The sequence below is a fragment of the Hylobates moloch genome, unplaced genomic scaffold (genome assembly GCF_009828535.3).
Source record: "Hylobates moloch isolate HMO894 unplaced genomic scaffold, HMol_V3 SCAFFOLD_1, whole genome shotgun sequence".
Lineage (NCBI taxonomy): Eukaryota > Metazoa > Chordata > Mammalia > Primates > Hylobatidae > Hylobates > Hylobates moloch.
This window is the reverse complement of record NW_026652276.1, coordinates 135,977,514-136,001,231: the sequence shown is the minus strand read 5'-3', so window position 1 is coordinate 136,001,231 and position 23,718 is coordinate 135,977,514. Positions and strand designations below refer to the sequence as shown.

General features: G+C 43.5%; 1 protein-coding gene across 2 annotated transcripts in view; it reads left to right on the top strand.

The window, feature by feature from the left end:
* The window catches only part of FKBP9 (FKBP prolyl isomerase 9), a 50,946-nt gene that overhangs the window by 7,156 nt on the left and 20,072 nt on the right, over positions 1-23,718 (top strand). For both annotated transcript variants that reach the window (XM_032758364.2, XM_058445880.1), the window contains exons 2-5: positions 9,676-9,821; positions 10,236-10,425; positions 11,419-11,564; positions 15,409-15,598. In XM_032758364.2, the coding sequence (XP_032614255.1) occupies positions 9,676-9,821; positions 10,236-10,425; positions 11,419-11,564; positions 15,409-15,598 (672 nt within the window). The remainder of the gene's footprint in view (positions 1-9,675; positions 9,822-10,235; positions 10,426-11,418; positions 11,565-15,408; positions 15,599-23,718) is intronic.

Genomic DNA, 23,718 nt, shown 5'->3' with positions numbered 1-23,718 from the left:
TGAGTTTCAGTCCCATTCGTGAAGGGCGGTGGCAGGACCACAGTCCAAACATCAAGCAGGTCCCCTGTGAGTCAGCCATCTGAGTTGGCCCAAGTGAGACAGGACCAACTTTGAGGCCCCCAAAGGGTAGTTCCCGTGCTCAGTGGACTTGTTCTTCCTTACTTTGCTTCCCTTCTGTTAGGGGTTCTCAAAATATGGCAGTCTTTTTTTTTTATTTGTTTCTTTTTGAGACAGGGTCTCACTCTGTTTCCCAGGCTGGAGTGCAGTGGTGCTCACTGCAACCTCTGCCTCCTGGGTTCAAGCAATTCTCATGCCTCAGCCACCCGAGTAGCTAGGATCGCAGGTGTGTGCTACCACACCTGGCTAATTTTTGTATTTTTGGTAGAGACAAGGTTTTGCCATGTTGCCCAGGCTGGTCTCTAACTCCTGAGCTCAAGTGATCCACCCGCCTCAGCCTCCCAAAGTGCTGGGATTACCGATTGAGCCACCGTGCCCAGCCTGTCATTTGTCCTTTTAAAAGTTCGTTCTTATTGCAGATTTAAACATACATTTAGAAGCCCCATTATGCCTTAAGAATATAGCCATGGGGGCCAGGCACGGTGGCTCATGCCTGTGATCCCGGCACGTTGGGAGGTCGAGGCAGGTGGATCATGAGGTCAGGAGTTCAAGTCAGCCTGACCAACATGGTGAAACCCCATCTCTACTAAAAATGCAAAAATTAGCTAGGCATGGTGGCGTGCACCTGTAATCCCAGCTACTCAGGAGGCTGAGACAGGAGAATTGCTTGAACCTGGGAGGTAGAGGTTGCAGTGAACCGAGATTGCGCCACTGCTCTCCAGCCTGGGCGACAGAGCGAGATTCCATCTCAAAAAAACACAAAAAACATATATATATATATATATAGCCATGGGGGGCTGGGTGCGGTGGCTCATGCTTCTAATCCCAGCACTTTGGGAGGCCAACGCAGGTGGATCACCTGAGGTCAGGAGTTCAAGACCAGCCTGGCCAACAGGGTGAAACCGAATCTTTACTAAAAATACAAAAATTAGCTGGGCATGGTAGCGTGTGCCTGTAATCCCAGCTTCTAGGGAGGCTGAGGCAGGAGAATTGCTTGAACATGAGAGGCAGAGGTTGTAGTGAGCCAAGATCGTGCCACTGCACTCCAGCCTGGGTGACAGTGAGATGCCATCTCAAAAAAAAAAAAAAAAGAATATAGACATGAGGATAGTTATTTATCTCAAGTAATGTGTTGCCAATATAATGTGAGCTTTTGTGTAGGCAGTTTAGTGTGTTGACTATGATGTCTCTTGTCTTAGTGGTCCTTGGGTTAATAATTGTAAAGAGCATCATCAGAGGGTGCTACAGACAACTTTCCCATCACCCCCCTGGGGCAGTGATGGAAGGGGACAAAAATAAGCTGGTGGAGAGGAAAGGAGGGTGTTGGATGTGCTAGGTGGTTTCCATTTGCCTTTCTAGGTCCACCCTTCACCTGTTCCATTTGCTTTTTGCTCTGGGAGGCTGACACGTATGGACTACATGTGCATAGTATGGGTTGCATTAATGACCCTTTGTCTTCTGGCTTTGGTTGGGTTCAGCCAATGGGACATTGTGATAGGCCATTCCTGCATCACTGGAAAGAAATACTCGAGGCTGGGTAATTTATAAGAAAAGAGGTTTAACTGGCTTACAGTTCTGCAGGCTGTACAGGAAGCATAGCATGCTGTCGTCAGCTTCTGGTGAGGACCTCAGGAGATTTAGAGTCATGGTGGAAGGGAAAAGGGGAGCAGACATCTCACATGGCAAGAGCAGGAGCAAGAGAGAGAGGTTGAGAGGTGCCACACACTTTTAAACAAGCAGATCTGTGAACTCATTCATCACCAAGGGGATGGCGCTAAGCCCTGCCACCAGGCCCCACCTCCAACACTGGGGATTACATTTCAACATGAGATTTGGCATGGACACAGATCCAAACCCTATCAGGCATCAGATATTCAAAGGGAGGGAAGAGAGTGAGGTGAAGGTATTTATTCCTCTGGCTTCCTGTCTGTAGGGTCACCATGGATTGTGGCCCTAAACTAAAGGGCCCAGTTCCTGTCAGGTAGCCCCTAGCTGCCCTCTCTGTCTCTGTCATTCAAGCTCAGGTGTGATAGCAGCATTCCCTACCCAGCCACAGAGGTACTATCCCTTGCATTTTGCTGTGTTCTGTACACACCTTTGCACACACCCACTTTGTTATTACTTTAAAAAAACCATAAAGTTTACCATCGTAACCATTTTGAACTGTATAATAGTGTTAGCTATATTCACACTGTTGTGCAATATATCTCTAGAATTTTTCCATCTTGCAAAATTGAGACTTTATGCCCATTGAACAACTTCTCTGCATTTTTCCCTCTTCTTTGTCCCCTGATAACAACATTCCACTTTCTGTTTCTATGATTTTGACTACTTTAGATACCTCATATAATTCATGGAATCATGCAGTATTTGTCTTTCTGTGACTGGCTTGTTTCACTTTGTGTAATGTCCTGAAGGTTCATCCATATTGTAGCATGTGATAGGATTTCCTTCCTTTTTAAGGCTGAATAATATTTCATTGTGTGTATATGCCACATATTTTTTATCAATTTATTTGTCTATGGACATTTAGATTGCTTCTAGCTTTTGGCTATTGTAAATCTTGCTGAGTTGAACATGTGTGTGCAAATATCTGAGTTGTTGTTGTCTTGTTTTTGTTTTAGTTTAGACAGAGTGGTTTTTTTGTTTTGTTTTGTTTTTTGAGATAGAGTTTTGCTCTTATTGCCTGGGCTGGAGTGCAATAGTGCGATCTCAGCTCATCACAACCTCCGCCTCCCAGGTTCAAGTGATTCTCCTGCCTCAGCCTCCTGAGTAGCTGGGATTACAGGCACCCATCACTACGCCCAGCTGATTTTTGTATTTTTAGTAGACACAGGGTTTCTCCATGTTAGTCAGGCTGGTTTCTAACTCCTGACCTCAGGTGATCTGCCCGCCTCAGTCTCCCAAAGTGTTGGGATTACAGGCGTGAGCCACCGCGCCCGGCTTAGACAGTCTTTTGTTCTGTTGCCCAGGGTCGAGTGCAGTGGCATGATCACAGCTTACTGCAGCCTTGACCTCCTGAGCCCAAGCGATCCTGTCACTTCAACCTCCCGAGTACCTGGGACTACAGTACCTATGCACCACCACACATGGCTAATTTTTGTGTTTTTCTAAAGATGGTGTTTCACCAGGTAGCCTAGGCTGGTCTTGAACTCTTGGGCTCAAGCTTCAACCTTGGATTACAGGCATGAGCCACTGTGTCCAGCCTGATTTTGTTTTCAGTTCCTTTGGGTATACACCAAGAGATAGGATTGCTAGATCATACAGTACTTCTATTTTTAATTTTTTGAGGAGCCTACAGACCATTTTCTAGAGCAAGTACATTTTGCATTCCCATCAAAGTGCACAAAGATTCCGATTTCTCCATATCCTCTCCATCACTTTTTATTTTCCAGCTTTTTGATAGTGGCTATTCTAACAAGTGTGTGTGAGGTAATATTGCATTGCGGTTTTCTTTTTCTTTCTTTTTTTTTTTTTTTGAGACAGAGTGTCACTTTTGTCGCCCAGGCAGGAGTGCAATGGCGTGATCTTAGCTCACTGCAACCTCTGCCTCCTAGGTTCAAGCGATTCTCCTGCCTCAGCCCCCCGAGTAACTGGGACTACAGGCATATGCCACCATACCTGGCTAATTTTTGTATTTTTAGTAGAGATGGGGTTTTGCCATGTTGGCCAGGCTGGTCTTGAAGTCCTGACCTCAGGTGATCCGCCCACCTCAGTCTCCCAAAGTGCTGGGATTACAGGCGTGAGCCACCATGCCTGGCCTGCATTGTGGTTTTTGATTTGCATTTCTCTGCTGTTTAGTGATGTGGAGCATCTTTTCATATGCTTGTTGGCCATTTGTATATCTTCTTTGGAGAAATATTCATTCAATCCCTTTGCTTATTTTAAAATTGGATTATTTTGTGGTTGTTGAGTTTTAGGAGTTCTTTATATATTCTAGATATTAATCCCTTATCATATATGAGGTTTGCAAACATTTTCTCCCATTTTATAGGTTGCCTTTTTACTCTGTTGATTGTTTTCTTTGCTGCTGAGAGTTTTAAAGTTTGACAAAGTCCCCTTTGTCTGTTTTTGTTTTTGTTACCTGTGCTTTTGGTGTCATATCCAATCCAATGTCATGATGCTTTTCCCTTGTGTTTTTTTCCTAGTTTTATAGTTTTGGATCTTATATTTATGCATTTAATCCATTTTTAATTGATTGTTTCCTATGGTATAAAGTAAGAATCTCCAACTTTATTCTTTTGCATGTGGAGATCCAATTTTCCCAGCATCATTTATTGAAGAGACTGTCCTTTACCCACTGTGTAGCCTTAGCCCTTGTCAAAGATCATTTGACCATATAGGCAAAAGTGTATTTCTGGGCTATTTTGATCTATTGGTCTATGTGTCTGTATTTGGGCCAGTACCATGCTGCCTTGATTACGATAGCTTCATAATATGTTTCAAAATCAGGAAATGTGAGGCCTCCAGCTTTGTTCTTCTTTCTCAGGATTGTTTTGGCTCTTTAGAGTCCTTCAAGATTCCAAGGCCAGGCACCGTGGCTCACACCTGTAATCCCAGCACTTTGGGAGGCCGAGGCAGTCTGATCACCTGAGGTTAGGAGTTCAAGACCAGCCTGGCCAACATGGTGAAACCCTGTCTCTACTAAAAGTACAAAAATTAGCCGGGCATGGTGGCGGGCCCCTGTAATCCCAGCTACTCAGGAGGCGGAGGCAGAATTGCTTGAACCCAGGAGGTGGAAGTTGCAGTGAGCCGAGATTGCACCACTGCACTCTAGCCTGGGCGACAGAGTGAGACTCAAAAAAATTCCATATGAATTTTAGTTTAGTTTAGTTTTTTTTTTTTCTATTTCTGCAAAAAATGCCATCAGGATTTTGGTAGGAATTGCATTGAATCAATAGATTGCTTTGGTTAGTGTGGACATCTTAGCCATATTAAGTCTTCCTGTCCATGAACAAGAAAATGTCTTTCCATTTATTTGTGTCCTCTTTAATTTCTTTCTTTCTTTCTTTTTTTAGAGACAGAGTCTCACTCTGTCGCCCAGACTGGAGTGAAGTGGTGCAATCTCGGCTCACCACAATCTCCACCTCCCAGGTTCAAGCGATTCTCCTGTCTCAGCCTCCCGAGTAGCTGGGATTACAGGCATATGCCACCATGCCTGGCTAATTTTTGTATTTTTAGTAGAGACAGATTTCACCATGTTGGCCAGGCTGGTCTCAAAATCCTGACCTCAGGTGATCCGCCCGCCTTGGCCTCCCAAAGTGCAGGGATTACATGCATGAGCCACTGTGCCTGGCCCTCTTTAATTTCTTTCAGAATGTTTTTCTAGTTTCCATTGTAGTCTTTTGCCTCCTTGGTTAGGTTTAATCCTAAGTATTTCATTCTTCTTGATGCTATTGTAAATAGAATTATTTTGTTCATTTCCTTTTTTAAGATTGTTCGTTATTAGTGCATAGAAATGCAACTGATTTTGGAGTGTTGATTTTGTATCCTGCAACTTTGCCAAATTTGTTTATTAGTTGTTTTTTCTTTCCCCACAGAACCATCAAGTCCAATGTTTATTAGTTTTAACAGCTTTTTTTATGGACTCTTATAGGGTTTTCTATATATAAAGTTATTTCGTCTGTTAAAAGAGATATTTTTACTTCTTCCTTTCCATGTATTTCTTTTTCTTGCTTAATTGCTCTAGCTAGGAGTTCCAGGACCATGCTGAATAGAAGTGTTGAAAGCAAGCATCTTTTCCTTGTTCCCAATCACAGGGGAAAGCCTTTCAGTTTTTCACTATTGATTATGATCTCAGTTGTGCACAACCCCATTATTAAACTTTCCTGGAACAGCTTCGTTTGGGTGTGTCATCTGTTTCCTGCAGGCCCCTGAATGAGATGCCTGTAAAAGGTGTAAATAAGCCAGATCCCAGGACAGGTTGTTTAAATGCTTACTCCAGAGTGTGCAGAAGTAATTTTCATGACCAGTTCTGGGCTTGATGCTGCCCATGAGTTTGTGCCAGTTGTGCTGATCAGAATAAATTTGTTCAGAACAACTTTATTTTTCCAGATGGTCAGAATTTTAAGCAGTAGATAAGACTGGTCTTGCATTGTTAGCCTCTTATATAAATGTATACATTATTAATGTATAAATTATACATTTTCTTTCAGAAAGGTTTTTTGGTTTTTAGCACTTTGGTGCTTAATTGTTCACAGTGCTTAGGCAACATCAAATGAAGAAGTTAACACTGTGAGGCAACAACTGTTTTTTTCTTCCTTTCTTCCTTTCTTTCTTTCCTTTCTTTCTTTCCAGGATCTCACTCTGTCACCCAGGATGGAGTGCCAGGGTATGATCTTGGCTCACTGCAGCCTCTGCCTCCCAGGTTCAAGCGATTCTCCCACCTCAGTCTCCCAAGTAGCTGGGACCACATGCGCATACCACCATGCTCAGCTAATTTTTTGTATTTTTAGTAGAGATGGGATTTCACAATGTTGCCCGAGCTGGGCAACAACTGTTTCTGTACACCTCTAGGGAGGCCCTGACCCTGGAGTGTGAGATTCAGATGGTCCTAGATTCTTGCTTTTTTCCCTCCTCATGTTTAATTTCATAAGCTTGGGAAATTTTGTAACCTCCAAAGAGCCTGAGTATCATAGCACCCACCTTAAAGTATTGTATGAGGATTAAATGGTGTAGTATATATTGAAGAGCTTAGTTTGCTACTGTGCCCAACAAATAATAGATACTCTGTAAATGGTAGTTAGTATTAAAAAGTTTTGTTAAATTTGGGAAGTATATTCGGGTTCTGTGAATGAAAAAAATATTTTTAAAGTAGTTTCTTGCTGGTGCATTGTTGCTGCTTGTGTGTGTGTTCTGTGCTTGGGAGTCTTTGAAGTCTTGCTTTCTGGCCCATTATTATAATAAATCTGCCAATTTGATGATGGCTTAGTGGCAGGGTGAGTCCCCAGCCAAGTGTAATTCAAGAGCGGGCATTCCAGGGGCTGGGGATTGGGGCCCCGGAGGTAGAGGGTGGAGGTGTAAAGCTGACTTGGCCACAAAACTGGCCATGTGCTTTTGTCCTCTGACTTGTTGGCCTGTACGTGAAATCTTGCTTTCTGTTCACTGACCTTGAAGAAAAGAAACTTATTAAAATAGGCTGTAAAACTAGGAGGAGAAAGAGAAGAGGGCCAGGTCTCAGGAAGCTGCCCTGAGGGGAGTGGTGAGGTGGACACTGTTGCTTGCCCAAACTGTTCATTAGGGAAAAAGAGGAAAAAGTGAAAGTATTTTGCAAGATGAAGGGTGACACATTCTCATGAAGTAAATCCCAGCAGCTCTTAACATTTTATTACATAAGTAATTATATGATCACTTTGAAAAGTAAGATAATTAAAGAGAAAACAAATTCAGTCACCTGAAGTCCTCTACCTGTAGATGATAGATAATATTTCATGTATTGCCTTGTGGATTTTTTCATATGCATCTATATATGTAAGTCGAAAATAGGGTGATTTTATACTGTGTTAACCTGTCCCCCCCCACCCTTTTTGAGACAAAGTTTCACTCTGTCACCCAGGCTGGATGACAGTGCAGTGGCACCATCTCAGCTCACTGCAACCTTCACCTCCCAGGTTCAAGCAATGCTTGTGCCTCAGGCTCCCAAGTAGCTGGGACTACAGGTGCACACCACCATGCCTGGCTAATTTTGTATTTTTAGTAGAGATGAGGTGTCACCATGTTGGCCAGGTTGGTCTCGAACTCCTGACCTCAAGTGATCCACCCTCCTTGGCCTCCCAAAGTGCTGGGATTACAGGCATGAGCCACAACGCCTAGCATTGTAACCTTCCCTTTACTCTTATTGTATATATCCCTCCATGTCAGTGAGTAAAAATCTGTTATTATAAAATGCCATAGAGCATTTTATTTTATGTCTTCTGAAACCCCGTGGGTCTCTATCATCAGTTTATAAGGTACTTGTAGGCAAAGTCCATGCCTTGTACTTTATATCCCCCAAAGCACCTGGCACAGTCCCCTAATAGGCAAACCCCTGTTGATTGCAAATTTGACATTGAAGAAGATAAAGGTGTGAGTCACAGCCATGATTTCCTTATTTATCTTTTGATCTAAGGCCATTGCGTATCAGCCTTTAAAACACGTATATTAGTGATCATAAGACTACATCACACTTTCTATTACCTGTGATAATGATAGCAATATTGGCATAACACTTAGGTTTTCAGAGCATTTTTCACGTTGTTATACAGATCCTGGGAAGTCTGTTATTATTATTTGCATTTTGCAGTGGAGGAAACTGAGGTTAAAAGAGTTTAGGCCGGGCGCGGTGGTTCACGCCTGTAATCCCAGCACTTTGGGAGGCTGAGGCGGGCAGATCACAAGGTCAGGAGATCGAGATCATCCTGGCTAACACGGTGAAACCCCGTCTCTACTAAAAATACAAAAAATTGGCCGGGCGTGGTGGTGGGCGCCTGTAATCCCAGCTACTCGGGAGGCTGAGGCAGGAGAATGGCATGAACCCGGGAGGCAGAGCTGGCAGTGAGCCGAGATTGCGCCACTGCACTCTAGCCTGGGTGACAGAGCAGGACTCCATCTCAAAAAAAAATTAATATATTTATTTTAATATTTGTTTCTCTGTTTGACTTAGCTGGATGACTTTTAAAAAAACCTATGTGAATGTGTTTGTTCTCCACCTCCCGGGTTCAAGCAATTCTCCTGCCTCAGCTTCCCGAGTGCTGCGACTACAGGCGTGTGCCACCACGCCTGGCTAGTTTTTTGTATTTTTAGTAGAGACAGAGTTTCACCATGTTGGCCAGGCTGGTTTCAAACTGCTGACCTCAGGTGATCCATTCTCCTCGGCCTCCCAAAGTGCTGGGATTACAGGCATGAGCTACTGCACCCGGCTGTAAAGTCTATTTTATTTTATTTTATTTTATTTCATTTTATTTCATTTCATTTCTTTTATTTTATTTTAATTTTTCGAGACTCTGTCACCCAGGCTGGAGTGCAGTGGTGCAATCATAGCTCACTGCAGCCTCAAACTCTTGGGCTCAAGCGATCCTCCGACCTCAGCTTCCAAGGTAGCTGGGACTATAGGCATGCACCACCACACCTGGCTAATTATATGTATTATTTATTTAGTAGAGAGGGGGGGCCTCACTTTGTTGCCCCGGCTGGTCTCGAACTCCTAACTTCAACTTAACTCCTCTTGCCTTGGCCTTCCAAAGCCCTGGCATGACCACAGCCAACTCTTTCTTTTGTGTGTGTGTGAAAGAATAGGTAACTATTTTGCAAAATCAGCTTAACACATTTTTTTTTTTTCTAGAGAGAGTTATGCTGATTCTTATTGAACTAGATTTGCTGGCAATATTCAAGGTAGTCTAAAATTTCCAACACTACAAGTACTGTCCAGTGGAGCTGTTCCTGTATCAGTAACTCCTTGGCAGGCTTTTTGCTTTGCTGTGGCCACATTGCATCTGTGGGCACATTTTTACAGGTTGGTTTTTACTGAGGAAGGGACTATTTATACTTTTCTTTCTCTTTCCCTACCCTTTGGGTCTTCAGCTATGACAGAGACTCCACTTTCAACGTGTTTGTGGGAAAAGGACAGCTGATCACAGGGATGGACCAGGCTCTTGTTGGGATGTGCGTAAACGAGAGGCGTTTCGTGAAGATTCCCCCAAAGCTTGCCTACGGAAGTGAAGGAGTTTGTAAGCTTTTCTTCCTCGTTTATAAACACATCAGTAGAAACAATGAGAACATTTTTAGGATGTTAAGTCAAACAGACTGGAGAATCTTGGAAGCTTTAGATTGGGAGAAAATGAAAAGCAGTGAACTCATACACAGCTGAAATTTCCATCTTAGGTTTATTTCTTCTAGATGTGAAAGAAAGTGTCATTAACACAGATGTATTGAATGATACCCTCAATGAGAAGAAAACTGTTTTTTCTCTTTCAATTTCATTTGGAGGAAAGAGGGAGGAAGAATGGGTCATTCTGGGATTGTATAGCAGTGACTCCTTGAACCCTTTTGGCCCACGTTCACCTTGGGAGCATCCTAGGTGTTTATTTATCTGGCCTGAAAGGCAGCAACTGTGAACTCAGTGTGAAATCTTTAATTTCTAGCTGGTGTGATCCCCCCCAATTCAATGCTTCATTTTGATGTACTTCTGATGGATATTTGGAATTCTGAAGACCAGGTTCAGATTCACACCTATTTCAAGCCCCCAAGTTGCCCTCGGACCATCCAGGTGTCTGATTTTGTGAGGTACCACTACAACGGGACGTTCCTGGATGGAACTCTGTTTGATTCGAGGTAAGTCCTGTCGTTAATGGCAGTATCAGTGAAATGTCCCATGCATAGTTCTTTCCTTCTGTCTTACTTGCTTTTTATGCCAATGGGGAAACCAGAATAAGAACTCTTCTCAACTGTAACCAGTACGGAACTCATCTGCTTAAGACTTTTGGTCAGTGTTGCATCTTCTCTGGTGCCAGAGTCAAAATTTTAATGCATCTTAGAAACATTGAAGAGCAATGTTTATCTAACTTAACAGTATTTTGAGATCTCATCATTAAGTGAAAGGCTCTATTTTTTCTTTTTTTTCTTTTTTTTTTTTTGAGATGGACTCTCGCCCTGTCACCCAGGCTGGAGTGCAGTGGCACGATCTTGGCTCACTGCAAACTCTGCCTCCTGGGTTCAAGCGATTCTCCTGCCTCAGCCTCCCAAGTAGCTGGGACTACAAGCGCATGCCACCACGCTAAGCTAATTTTTTTGTATTTTTAGTAGAGACGGGGTTTCAGCGTATTAGCCAGGGTGTTCTCCATCTCCTGACCTCATGATCTGCCTGCCTTGGCCTCCCAAAGTGCTGGGATTACAGGCGTGAGCCACCGCACCCGGCCGTGTAAGTCTCTATTTCTAAGGAGGCTTATGCACGTTTTGGTTCATTTTTATAGTTTTCCCATGGAAGTAAGAGGGAAAAGATGAATGTATATGAAGCTATGGAGAGGCATGGGGCTACACGGGAGATCAGGGAACCCTTTGCAATTTCTTCTCATTAGAGCGTGTTTGATTAGTGGAATAGCTAGCCTGTTTTTGTCTATCACTAGTATAAATGCATGCTTTTTATTTCTTTCTAAACTTGAGGACATCTGCCCTGTGTTTGGGGGCAAAGATCCATAAATGTCTATCACTAGGGAGGGGTATGGGATCATCGTTTAGCTGATATTTGGGTAACAAAAACCATACTGAGAAATGAGTTGGAAATAGCCTCATGGTGTGGAACTTTTTCCCTTTCTCATTACTTTTCAGTCACAATCGCATGAAAACATATGACACGTATGTGGGAATTGGCTGGCTGATTCCTGGAATGGATAAAGGGCTGCTGGGAATGTGTGTGGGTGAGAAGCGCATCATCACCATTCCTCCTTTTCTGGCCTATGGAGAGGATGGAGATGGTAAGTCCTTCTCCTTCTTGGAGCCACTGTCTCCTACCCTTATTTTTATTGCAGTGGTTAATTCAATTGTCACCACATGAAACCCATTAGACCTTTTGGTCTAGACCTACACTGTCCAATATGGTAACCACTGGCTACATGTGGCTATTTATATTCAAATGGAAACAAGTTAAAATTAGCTAAAATTTAAAATTCAGTTCCTTGGTCACAGTGCTACATTTTAGGTACCCAATAGCCTCACGTTGCTGAGGGCCACCATAGTGAACAGTGCAGATACAGACCCAGATCATTTCCATCACTCAGAAAGTTCTATTTGACAGTGCTAGTCTGGATTGTCTGCTGTCTGATGATTGAGTTGCAGAAATTTCCACTTACTTATGGTCATTGGCATTCATAGGTAACCCCCTCTGCCCCTGCCATACCTGCCATGGCCTTGGCCACCAACCTGTCTGGCTTTAACAGTTGTGAAATGAGACTTGAACTAGACACTATAAAAGTTGCAGATATCCAGGTAGAAATTTAGCCATACAATGTCAGAATTGCCAAATTTCCCCATTTGCACCTCTACAAAGGGTTTTCCTATGACATTAACTCCATATGGACAAAAGCAAAGTGTAATGTTAGAAAACACATTAATTAGAATTAGTGTCCTGTTTGTAGTTTTACTGTGACGGAAAACACATAATATTGACGGATAAATGGAATTCTCAGGTACTCATGTTTGAATTTCAGGTGCGTTTAGTCATATTGACATGCTGGCACAACATAGAGACCTGTAGGCGTTTAAACAGCAGATGGATACAGTGATGTGTTGATTAATAGTGGGGATATGTTCTGAGAAAGGCATCATTAGGCAATTGCATTGTTGTGCAAATGCCATAGAGTGCACTTACACAATCCTAGGTGCTACAGCCTGCTGCACACTTAGGCTGTGTGGTGTAACCTGTTTCCTCTAGGCTGCAAACCTGCACAGCTTGTGTACTGAATCCCGTGAGCTACTGTAACACAATGGTAAGAATTTGTGTATCTAAACATAGAAAAGGTACAGTAAAGACATGATATGATAATCTCATGGGACCACTCTCATATATGTGGTCTGTTGTTGACCAAAACTTCATTATGCAGCACATGACTTTATAGTTAAGGATACAAATGAGAACATGATGCTTCTTAAGAAGTTTACTGATAGTAATAGCCAACTTACAATAGCCAATATGTTTTCGATGTTGTTTCCTGGCTCTGGAGCGGAGCAGTAGGAGAAGGGAGCCTGAGGTGATGGGGCTCAGCCTTCTCTCCTCTCTACCTCCATATATATATACTCATATATATATATACTTTTATATATATGTGCACTTATATATATATATACACTTTTTATTTTATATATATATATATACTTTTTTTTTTTTTTTTGAGACAGAGTCTCACTCTTTTGCCCAGGCTGGAGTGCAGTGGTGCGATCTCAGCTCACTGCAACCTCTACCTCCTGGGTTCAAGAGATTCTCCTGCCTCAGCCTCCTGGGTAGCTTGGACTACAGGCATATGCCACCATGCCTGGCAAATTTTTGTATTTTTAGTAGAGACAGCGTTTTGCCATGTTGGCCAGACTGGTCTCAAACTGCTATGGTCAAGCCATCCATCCACCTCGGCCTCCCAAAGTGCTGAGATTACAGGTGTGAACCACACTGTGCCTGGCCCACTTTTATATATTTTACATGCTGGGGATCTGCAGATGGTTTCTTAAAAAGAGTATTAGGGGTGGGATTCCCTACTAAAAGAAAAATAAAGTTTAAAGCAGTGCCATAAATATGTCTTAATTCTCCCCCACACCGAGATGTAAGATATTATTATTATTTTTAGAGACGGGGTCTCACTCTGTCACCCAGACTGGAGTGACGCCATCATAGCTCACTGTAACCTCAAACTCCTGGGTGATCTTCCTGCCTCAGCCTCCCGAATAGTTAGGACTACAGGCGTGTGCCACCATGCTTGGCTAGTTAAAAAAATTTTTTTTTAAAGATAGTGTCTTGCTACATTACCCAGGCTCACCTTGAAATCCTGGACTCAAGCGATCCTCCCACCTCAGCCTCCCAAAGCGCTGGGATTACGGGTGGGAGCCACTGTGCCTGGCAGTTACTGTTTTCTTATTGATGTTCAAATGGTCTTGTCCTTGGCCCCAAGAAGTTCATTCACATTGGCTCCCAGATCCTTTTGTCATCAGCCACATAACAAAACCAGATGTGAGCCTAATATGAGAAATATTATTTATTTACTTTAAATAAAGAATAGTTTATTTAGAGTAGTTATTTTTGAATACTTTGTACTTGAATACTGTGCTTGGCTATCCAAGTGTAACTTTAAATGGGTGAACTGTATGGTATGTGAATTATATCTCTGCAAAGTTGCTATAGAAAACATTATTCATTTAGTATACATTAATGCTAGAAAAATTGAAACCCCAGGCCAGGCACAGTGGCTCGCGCCTGTAATTCCAGCACTTTGGGAGGCTGAATTGGGTGGATCGCCTGAGGTCGGGAGTTCAAGACCAGCCTGGCCAGCATGGGGAAACCCCGTCTCTACTAAAAATACAAAATTTAGCCGGGCGTGGTAGCAGGTGCCTGTAATCTCAGCTACTCAGGAAGCTGAGGCAGGAGAATCGCTTGAACCCAGGAGGCGAAGGTTGCAGTGAGCTGAGATCGTGCTATTACACTCCAGCCTGGGCAACAGAGCGAGACTCCATCTCAAAAAAAAAAAAAAAAAAAAAGAAAGAAAAGAAAAATTTAAACCCCATGGTTACTTTTAAGGCTTTCATTTTTCTCTTAAATGAAAAGATACAGTAAGGCACAAAAGATTAATATTCTATCTCCCACACATGTGATTTAGAGATTGACCACACCTTGCATTCCAGGGGCTGACTCAGCAGCCGGCTTTCAGCAGATTTCATCATTCCTTGGAGGGGAAGGAGATGCAGGGTGGCTTTGCCAAAGGCCAGTGGAAGCAGCTCAGGCTTGGCGGCATCTATTTTGCTTGTCTGGGCCTACTCCTTTGCATGGTATAACAAATGGCAAGTAAAAGTGAGGGATTGGTTTGTTGGTTAACTTTCTACTATCCCAAATTACTGGATTTTGAGTTATTTATTGGTTGATGTTGATCTTTGCAGGAAGAACTAGTGTCCTGTAATCTGTTCATGTGGATTTCATTTTGCAGATATTCAAAATGTTCCCACTGGCAGGAACATCTAAGAGAAGCAGTACTACCCAGAAGTGAGATAGAAGTGATTTGAGGACTATTTATTTATATTTTGGATTGTGGGTGCCATTTTTTTCTCTGTTATTCTGCTTTCATCCTATTTATATCTTGCTTTGGATATACTTAAAGCGTTTTTACTTTTTGCCTCTAAAACATTGGCCGTTCGTTTCAAAGAACAAGTCTGTGTACAGTTCTCCAGAACCAGACCAGAGATTTGGAATTTTCTCCTTTAAATGTCTGTGGTTTGCATTTATTCACAAACAGAAACCCACACAGGTATGTATTTGGGTTTGCCTGTGGGTGCCTGCCCGCCTACATAGAGCCTTGATTGTCCAGCATGAGCCCAGAAAATATGGTCATGGTAGTCTCTTATGTCATTAATATCAATTTTCTCATTTTGCTGAGTCAGGTTTCAGATTATACCATCAGCCCATGGTTGGACACCATGGGGGCCCATTCAAGACCTGGAAGAACATTTATTTCCTTGGCTTCAAAACCTCAAGAAATGAATAACACCAACCCCAAGGCTGTTGAGTTGTAAAGTACTTCCTAAATCCTGTGTCCTGTTTAATCATCTTCTCCCATTCCATTCTAGGGAAAGACATTCCCGGTCAGGCATCTCTGGTGTTTGATGTTGCATTATTGGACCTCCATAACCCCAAGGACAGCATTTCCATTGAGAATAAGGTAGTACCTGAAAACTGTGAGCGGATAAGTCAAAGCGGGGACTTTCTCAGGTATCATTACAATGGCACGCTTCTGGATGGCACCCTCTTTGATTCCAGGTAAGGAAATGATTAAAGCCTTCAATTGCCAGAACATTGTATTAAACAAAGCCTGCCATTGGCTGGACCATGATTTAAATACTCTGTCAATGCTGATTTGTAGTTGGCATTTTCATCTCTAATACAGGTTTCTGTTTTCTGATACTTAGTTCTTTCCTCCCTTCCTTCCTTCCTTCCTTTCTTTTTTTTTTTTTTTTTTTTTTTTGAGACAGGGTCTCGTTCTGTTATCCAGTCTGGAGTGCAGTGCAGCTGCATGATTGTGGCTTTCTGCAGCCTTGAACTCCTGGGCTCAAGCGATTCTCTCATCTCAGCCTCCTTAGTAGCTAGGACGATAGGCGTGTGCCACCATGCTTGGCTAATGTTTTATTTTTTGTAGAGATGGGCTTAAGTTTCTTCTTAGGCTCTTGTAACCATTTCTTTCTTGGGGGCTGTTTTAGATGGTTCTGCAGGAAGACAGGAGAGACTCACCCTCGACTCCCACCAACCCCCTATACTGTGCTTAGCTATCCAGTTATAAACCTCATTATGGGGCCCAAGATGAGGAGTGGCCAGAAGTGATGTCAAGGAGGTACAGTGGGCAGAGAATGGGCTTGATGCCAAGAGAGCTGGGCTCTAGCCCCTGTCTGTGGTGCACTAGCTGTATGACTTTGGATAGTGTTTGACTGCCTTGGACTTCATTTTTCCCTATTCCAGCACCTTTGTCAAGTAGATGGTTAGATTAAAGAGATAAGATATGTGTCACACTGCTTTACAAATTTCAGAGGCTGATCAGCTGGACAGCACTGGTTGGATGCATTCAGCTCCCTTCTGGATGCTGGGTGCCACAGAGGCTAATTACTGGCCTCTTTTGTTGTTCAAAGTTTTGTTTTGTTTATCAGGCAGGGCCTGCAATTGTAAAGATGGATTGTGTTTGGCCTGTTTTGCTTATTCTAGTGGCATGTGTTGTTTGAAACTACTCCTTTAGCTTCCCGTAGAGCAAACAAGTAGTGACAGCAACCTCTCTGTCTCTGAGGTGATAGACTTCTAGTTAATGTAGTCATCCAAAAGCATTACAGAAGAATTTGTATATGGCATTATTTCATTTGAATAATTCATTCTTGTTCCTAGGATCTCTTTTAAATTTGTCATTTAAATTTTTTGGAAAAGAGTAATAGTTACATAGCTCAAAACCAAAACAAAGTATGCATTAAGATATGTTGTAAATTAGCCAGGCGTGGTGGCGGGTCCCTGTAATCCCAGCTACTCAGGAGGCTGAGTCAAGAGAATGACTTAAACCCAGGAGGCGGAGGTTGCAGTGAGCTGAGATCACGCCACTGCACTCCAGCCTGGGCAACAGAGTGAGACTCTGTCTCAAAAAAAAAAAAAGAAAAGATATGTTGTATACCTGTTCCTGTCTGCCCAATCTCCCTCTCTCCCCTACCCCTTAGAGTTAACCATCTTTATTGGTTTCTATTTTTAATTTTTCCAATGTCTGGATTTCTTTTTTTTTTTTTTTGTGGCTGAGTCTCACTCTTGTCACCCAGGCTGCAGTGCAGTGGCACAATTTCGGCTCACTGCAACCTCCACCTCCCGGGTTCAAGTGATTCCCCTGCCTCAGCCTCCCAGGTAGCTGGAGTGACAGGCACACATCACCACGCCTGGCTAATTTTTGTATTTTTAGTAGAAACGGGGTTTCACCATATTGGCCAGGCTGGTCTCGAACTCCTGACCTCAGGTGATCCACCCAGCGCAGCCTCCCGAAGTGCTGGGATTATAGTCATGAGCCACTGCGCCCAGCCTAATGTGTGGATTTTTAAAAATGCAAATATAAGCAAACATAAATGTTATTTTCTCCTCTTTAAAGTATATGGCTTTCAGAATATAGTATTACTAGGGAACAAAGTGTTGTTCTCCTTGATTTTTGTTACTCTGGGATTTTTCCATACTAATACATAGAGAGAAATCCTTTATTTTTTACTTCTACATGGTGTCCCATTGGGTGAGTATATTGTATTTAGATAACCATTCCCCTATTGCTGAACATTTGAGTTGTTTTTATCTTTTTCTGTTACCAAAAAAAAAAAATCATTTAGTGCATATGTGTATTATTCTTTGTTACATTCCAGTGTGGTTCTGTTCTTTATTCCCTGGAATTATATTTCCAATTGAAAGACCACTTTTCTGTGTACACCAGATTTCTGTTCATATAATGGAACCACAGTTTTCTTAGGTTTCAAGGGCTTTCCATTTTAGTACAGTGGGATCTAGCCCATTCTAACAGCTGCATATATTTCATTGTATAGATTTGCCTATATTTAGGTAATCAATCCTTGTTGTTTGTCCTGTATGTTTCCTGTATTTTGACATTTAAGGCTGCAGTAATTATTTTTGTAGGAAAATCTGAAAATATATGATTAATTGTTTCCCTGGGATACATCTCCAGAAGAATCTCTGGGTCAAAGGTTATGTGTTTTTTTTTTTTTTTTTTGAGATGGAGTTTCGTTCTTCTTGCCCAGGCTGGAGTGCAATGGCGTGATCTCAGCACACTGCAACCTGCATCTCCTGGGTTTAAGCGATTCTCGTGTCTCAGCCTCCTGAGTAGCTGGGATTACAGGCATGAGCCACGACTCCCAGCTAATTTTGTATTTTTAGTAGAGATAGGGGTTTCATCATATTGGCCAGGCTGGTCTTGAACTCCTGACCTCAGGTGATCTGCCCGCCTCAGCCTCCCAAAGTGTTGGGATTATACGTGTGAGCCACCACGCCCTGCCTTTTTTTTTTTTTTTTTTTTTTTTGAGACAGTATCTTGCTTTGTCACCCAGGCTGGAGTGCAGTGATGTGACCTCGGCTCACTGCAACCTCCACCTGCTGGGTTCAAGTGATTCTCCTGCCTCAGCCTCCCAAGTAGCTAGGATTACAGGCGCCTGCCACCACACCAGGCTAATTTTTGTATTTTTGATAGAGACAGGGTTTTGCCATGTTGGCCAGGCTGGTCTCGAACTTCTGACCTCAAGTGATCTGCCCGCCTCAGCCTCCCAAAGTGCTGGCATTACAGGCATGAGCCACTGCGCCCAGTGGTTATGTGTATTTTTATACCTTTTGATACATACTACCAAGTTGCCCTCAAGGAAGATTTTACTCAGCATCACAGTTTAAGAGTATCCCAGGCCGGGCGCGGTGGCTCACGCCTGTAATCCCAGCACTTTGGGAGGCCGAGGCGGGCGGATCACAAGGTCAGGAGATCGAGACCATCCTGGCTAACGCGGTGAAACCCTGTCTCTACTAAAAATACAAAAATTAGCCGGGCGTGGTGGCGGGCGCCTGTAATCCCAGCTACTCGGGAGGCTGAGGCAGGAGAATGGCGTGAACCTGGGAGGCGGAGCTTGCAGTGAGCAGATATCGCGCCACTGCACTCCAGCCTGGGCGACAGAGCAAGACTCTGTCTCAAAAAAAAAAAAAGTATCCCATTCCCTGCAAATTCAGTAACACTGGGTATCATTTAAAAATAATCTTGGCTAATTTATAGGAGAAAAAAATGATACCTGTGGTTTTAATCTGAATTTTCTATTGCTATTGGGATTGAAATTCCTTTGGGTGTTTGAGTACCTTCTTTTGTGAACTATCTGTTCAGGTCCTTTACCTATTTTTCTATTTTCTATTTTCTATTTTAGTTTAGTTTTTTTTTTTATCTTTTTGTTTTTTTGAGACAGAGTCTCGCTGTCACCCAGGCTGGAGTGCAGTGGCGCAATCTCGGCTCACTGCAGGCTCCGCCCCCTGGGATTCACGCCATTCTCCTGCCTCAGCCTCCTGAGTAGCTGGCACTACAGGCGCCCGCCACCACGCCTGGCTAATTTTTTTGTATTTTTAGTAGAGACGTGGTTTCACTGTGTTAGCCAGGATGGTCTCGATCTCCTGACCTCGTGATCCACCTGCCTTGGCCTCCCAAAGTGCTGGGATTACAGGCGTGAGCCACCGCGCCCGGCCGCCTATTTTTCTATTTAGGGCATTGGCATTTGTCTATTTCTTGTTGATTTGAAGAGCTCTACACATTAAAAATATTAATTATTTTATGGCTGCATATTATTAAAAACATTTTCCTCATTTTCCTCAATTTATCTATTTGTTAATTTTGGTTATGTTGATTTTTGGCCCATTTAACTGTAAACCTTTTATGTTGTTAGATACATTAGACTTCCTCATTACGGTTCCTGTCTTTGGTGACTTGTTACAAAGTCTGTCTTCTTCCTAGAGTATATAAATGTTTGCCTGTATTTCCCTCAAGCCTTTTAATGGTTTTTTTTTTATTCTTTAAGATGTTCTTTATTAGAATTTTTATTTTCAAAAGTGATATATTCTTTTTTTTTTGAGAGAGTCTCACTCTGTTGCCCAGGCTGGAGTGCAGTGATGTGATTGCAGCCCACTGCAACCTCCACCTCCCAGGTTCAAGCAATTCTTCTGCCTCAGCCTCCTGAGTAGCTAGGACTACAGGTGTGCACCATCACACCCAGCTAATTTTTTCGTATTTTTAGTAGAGATGAGGTTTCACCATGTCGGCCTTGCTGGTGTCAAACTCCTGGCCTCAAGTGATCCACTCTCTGGGCCTCTCAAAGTGCTGGGATTACAGGCATGAGCCACTGCGCTGGACCAGAGGTAATATGTCCTAATTGCATAATGGAAACAATGCAAAAATGTATAGCAAAAAATGTAAATTTTCTGTCAGCCCCTTCCGTTCTCACTACCATGAGATAACCAGTGTTAACAACATTCCGCAGTTTCTCTCTATGCTCATAAATTCTTTCATATTTAAGTCTTTAATCCATCTGGAATTTATTGTGGTATCACTCTGACAGGAAGTAACTTTATTTTTTTCTGGGTGGTTAGCTAGTTTTTCCAACATCCGTCATGAATGACTCTATCGTTTCCTGACCGCTCTAAAAGGTGATTTTTGTTATGAACTAAATTCTTATATGTACTTTTGAGTCTTTGTGTAGAATTTTTATCCTTTACCTTCTATCTGCTCCTAGGGCAGCATCGCACCTTTAACTATGATTAACTAGTGTTAGCTTTTTAATTTGTATAGTAAAGGGCATTCTTTTTCTTTTTTAAAAAATAACTTTTTTTTCTACTAAGTGATGCATTGACATGATTTAAAACCCTGGAAGTATGAAAAAGTATACAATGACAAATTTCCCACCTATCCTTGTCCCACCTCCCTCTTCATAGGGAACCAGTTGTTATTAATTTCTTTTTCTTCTTTTTTTTTTTTTTTTGGAGGCAGAGCCTCACTTCTTTGCCCAGGCTGGAGTGCAATGGTACAATCTCGGCTCACTGCAACCTCTCCCTCCCAGGTTCAAGCGATTCTCCTGCCCTCAGCCTCCTGAGTAGCTGGGATTACAGGCACATGCCACTAGGCCCAGCTGATTTGTTTAGTATTTTTAGTAGAAATAGGGTTTCACCATGTTGGGCCGGGCTGGTCATGAACTCCTGACCTCAAGTGATCACCCACCTCGGCCTCCCAAAGTGCTGGGATTACAGGTGTGACCCACTGCCCCTGGCCCAGTGTTACTAATTTCATAGGTGTTCCATACATATATAATGAAGTACATATATGTATATATTTCCCTCTTAATTTTTTACAAGAATGACAGCTTGCTATATACTGCACCTTAAAAACAGCATTCTTAATTATTTCTTTTTTCAGATGAATTTTAGCCTTACTTCACTGAGCTCCTCACCACCACCAGATACACACCCCTGGGATTTTGATTGGAATTGCTTTAAAATTTGTAAGTTAGTTTGGGCCAGCCGTGGTGGCTTAGGCCAGGCACGATGGCTCACACCTGTAATCCCAGCACTTTGGGAGGCCGAGGCAGGTGGATCACTTGAAGACAGGAGTTCAAGACCAGCCTGGCCAACATGGTGAAACCCTGTCTCTACCAAAAATACAAAAATTAGCTGAGTGTGGTGGTGCATGCCTGTAATCCCAACTACTTGGGAGGCTGAGGCAGGAGAATCGCTTGAACCCAGAAGACGGAGGTTGCAGTGAGCCGAGATCTTACCATTGCACTCCAGCCTCAGCGACAGAGTGAGACTCTGTCTCAAAAAAAAGAAAAGATAAAGAACTTTTAAGTTAGTTTAGGGGAGGACTGATGACTTTGCTTTTCCATTGGGGAACAGGATGGTTTTCCATTTACTTGTCTTTAACTTTTAAAGTTATTCAGCATTCACTACAATTCAAGCCCACCCTGCCACTCCGTCTCTCCTTCTGAGGCTCTTTCCTGCCTCTCGGCTTGGCCCTTGCTGCCAGACCATTGTTCTTCCCTTAGGCAGATCCCACAGCCTTCGGTGTCTGCTGTCTCCCCTCTGCCATGGAATCTTTGCGACTATTCCAGTGGGCAGCAATCCCCGCTGTGGGTACCTGCCGTCTCTCTCACTACTTGGTGTCCCTTCGTTGGGAGCCACCATGTAGGTATCCTTCTCTTCCCTGAATGCCTGGCAGTGGCTGCACATTGCTGGTGATCCCCAGAGTCCTGCAGGTGGGAACCTGGGGAGGGTGAGTCCTGCTCTGGCTGGAGGGTGCTGGGAGCCGGCACGGTCCTCCTCTTCCCTGCTTGTTCCCCTCCAGGCCGTCCTGGCCAGTGCACCAGGAGGAGGCTTGGAGCTGCTTAGCGTGGGGTGCTGTTCTCAGTGGGTGGGAAGGGGGACTCACAGCCTCCTCTGGGAGTTTATGTGGACAATCTCCTGCTTCCTGGGTGAGGAGAGACATCTGTTGTGATTCTTTCTTCGTGCCCCATGACTTTGTGGTCTCTGAGGGGTATTGAGAAGGGAGAACCCCCACAGCTCTGCCTGTGTATCAGCCTGGCCCCACTTGGGGGTCCTTCTTCTCCGGGGCATCATGCCCGGGCTGTGAGGTGAGGGAATGGCAGGACTGATTGGCTCTTTCAGGACAGGCTTTCTGCCTCATCGGCACCAGGTGGTGTGGGGAAGGGGTGCAGGTCACATGGTCCAGTTTGATAGTGGACTTGTGGCAAATGGAGTTTTATTATTTTATTCTGGAATCATTATGCTGTGGGGAATTGATTCCTCTTTTTACCAAACTCATGGTAATAGACTCACTCGGCAGTTTACACACAGGCTGGATCTTTCTGCTGAGTGGACTTGGGGCTCCTGCCAGGAGCACTTGGAAAACCCAAGTATTCACCAGGGTGGCGGGGTGAGCAGGGGTGATAGTGGGGGCCTTTTGTCGGGGTGTGGTGGAGACTGCAGAATTCATTACTCTCAGTGTGTATGCTGCTTTCCTGGCGATCGGAATCTTCATGTCAGGCTGGGTGCTGTGGCTCAGGCCTATAATTCCACACTTTGGGAGGCCAGGCCAGGCAGATCGCTTGAGCCCAGGAGTTCGAGACCAACCTGGGCAACGTGGTGAAACCCCATCTCTACTAAAAACACAAAAATGAGCCAGGCATGTTATTGCATGCTGTAGCCCCAATCACTTGAGGGGCTGAGGTGGGAGGTGAGGTGCGTGCCTGAGTCCAACCACACATCTGGAGACAAAGAGAAGACCTGTCTCAAAAAAAAAAAAAAAAAAAATAAAAAAAATTATTCATGTCCCACATATGCAGATATTTTTCTCTTTAGATATTGGAGACATTGTCCTTGTGACACATTCGTAGTTTCTGATAAGGGCTACGTTTGATTCTGTTTTTTGTTTTCAAGACAGGGTCTCATTCTGTCACCCAGGCTGGAGTGCAGTGTTGTGTGATCTTGGCTCACTGCAACCTCAACCTCTCTGGCTCAAGCAGTCCTCTGACTTCAGCCTCCTGAGTAGCTGGGACTATAGGTGTGTGCCACCACATCCAGCTGAGTTTTGTAATTTTGTAGTGACAGAGTTTTGCCATGTTGCCCAGGCTGGTTGAGAGCTTGATTGTTTTCATTAACTTGACATGGTTATAGAGTGTACAGGCTGGGCATGGTGGCTCATGCCTGTCAACCTAGCACTTTGGGAGGCCAAGGCAGGAGGATCACTTGATCCAGGAGCTCAAGACCAGGCTGAGCAACATAGTGGGACCCCATCTCTACCAAAAAAAAAAAAAAAAAGTTTTATTAGCTAGGCATGGTAGCATGTGTTTGTAGTCCCAGCT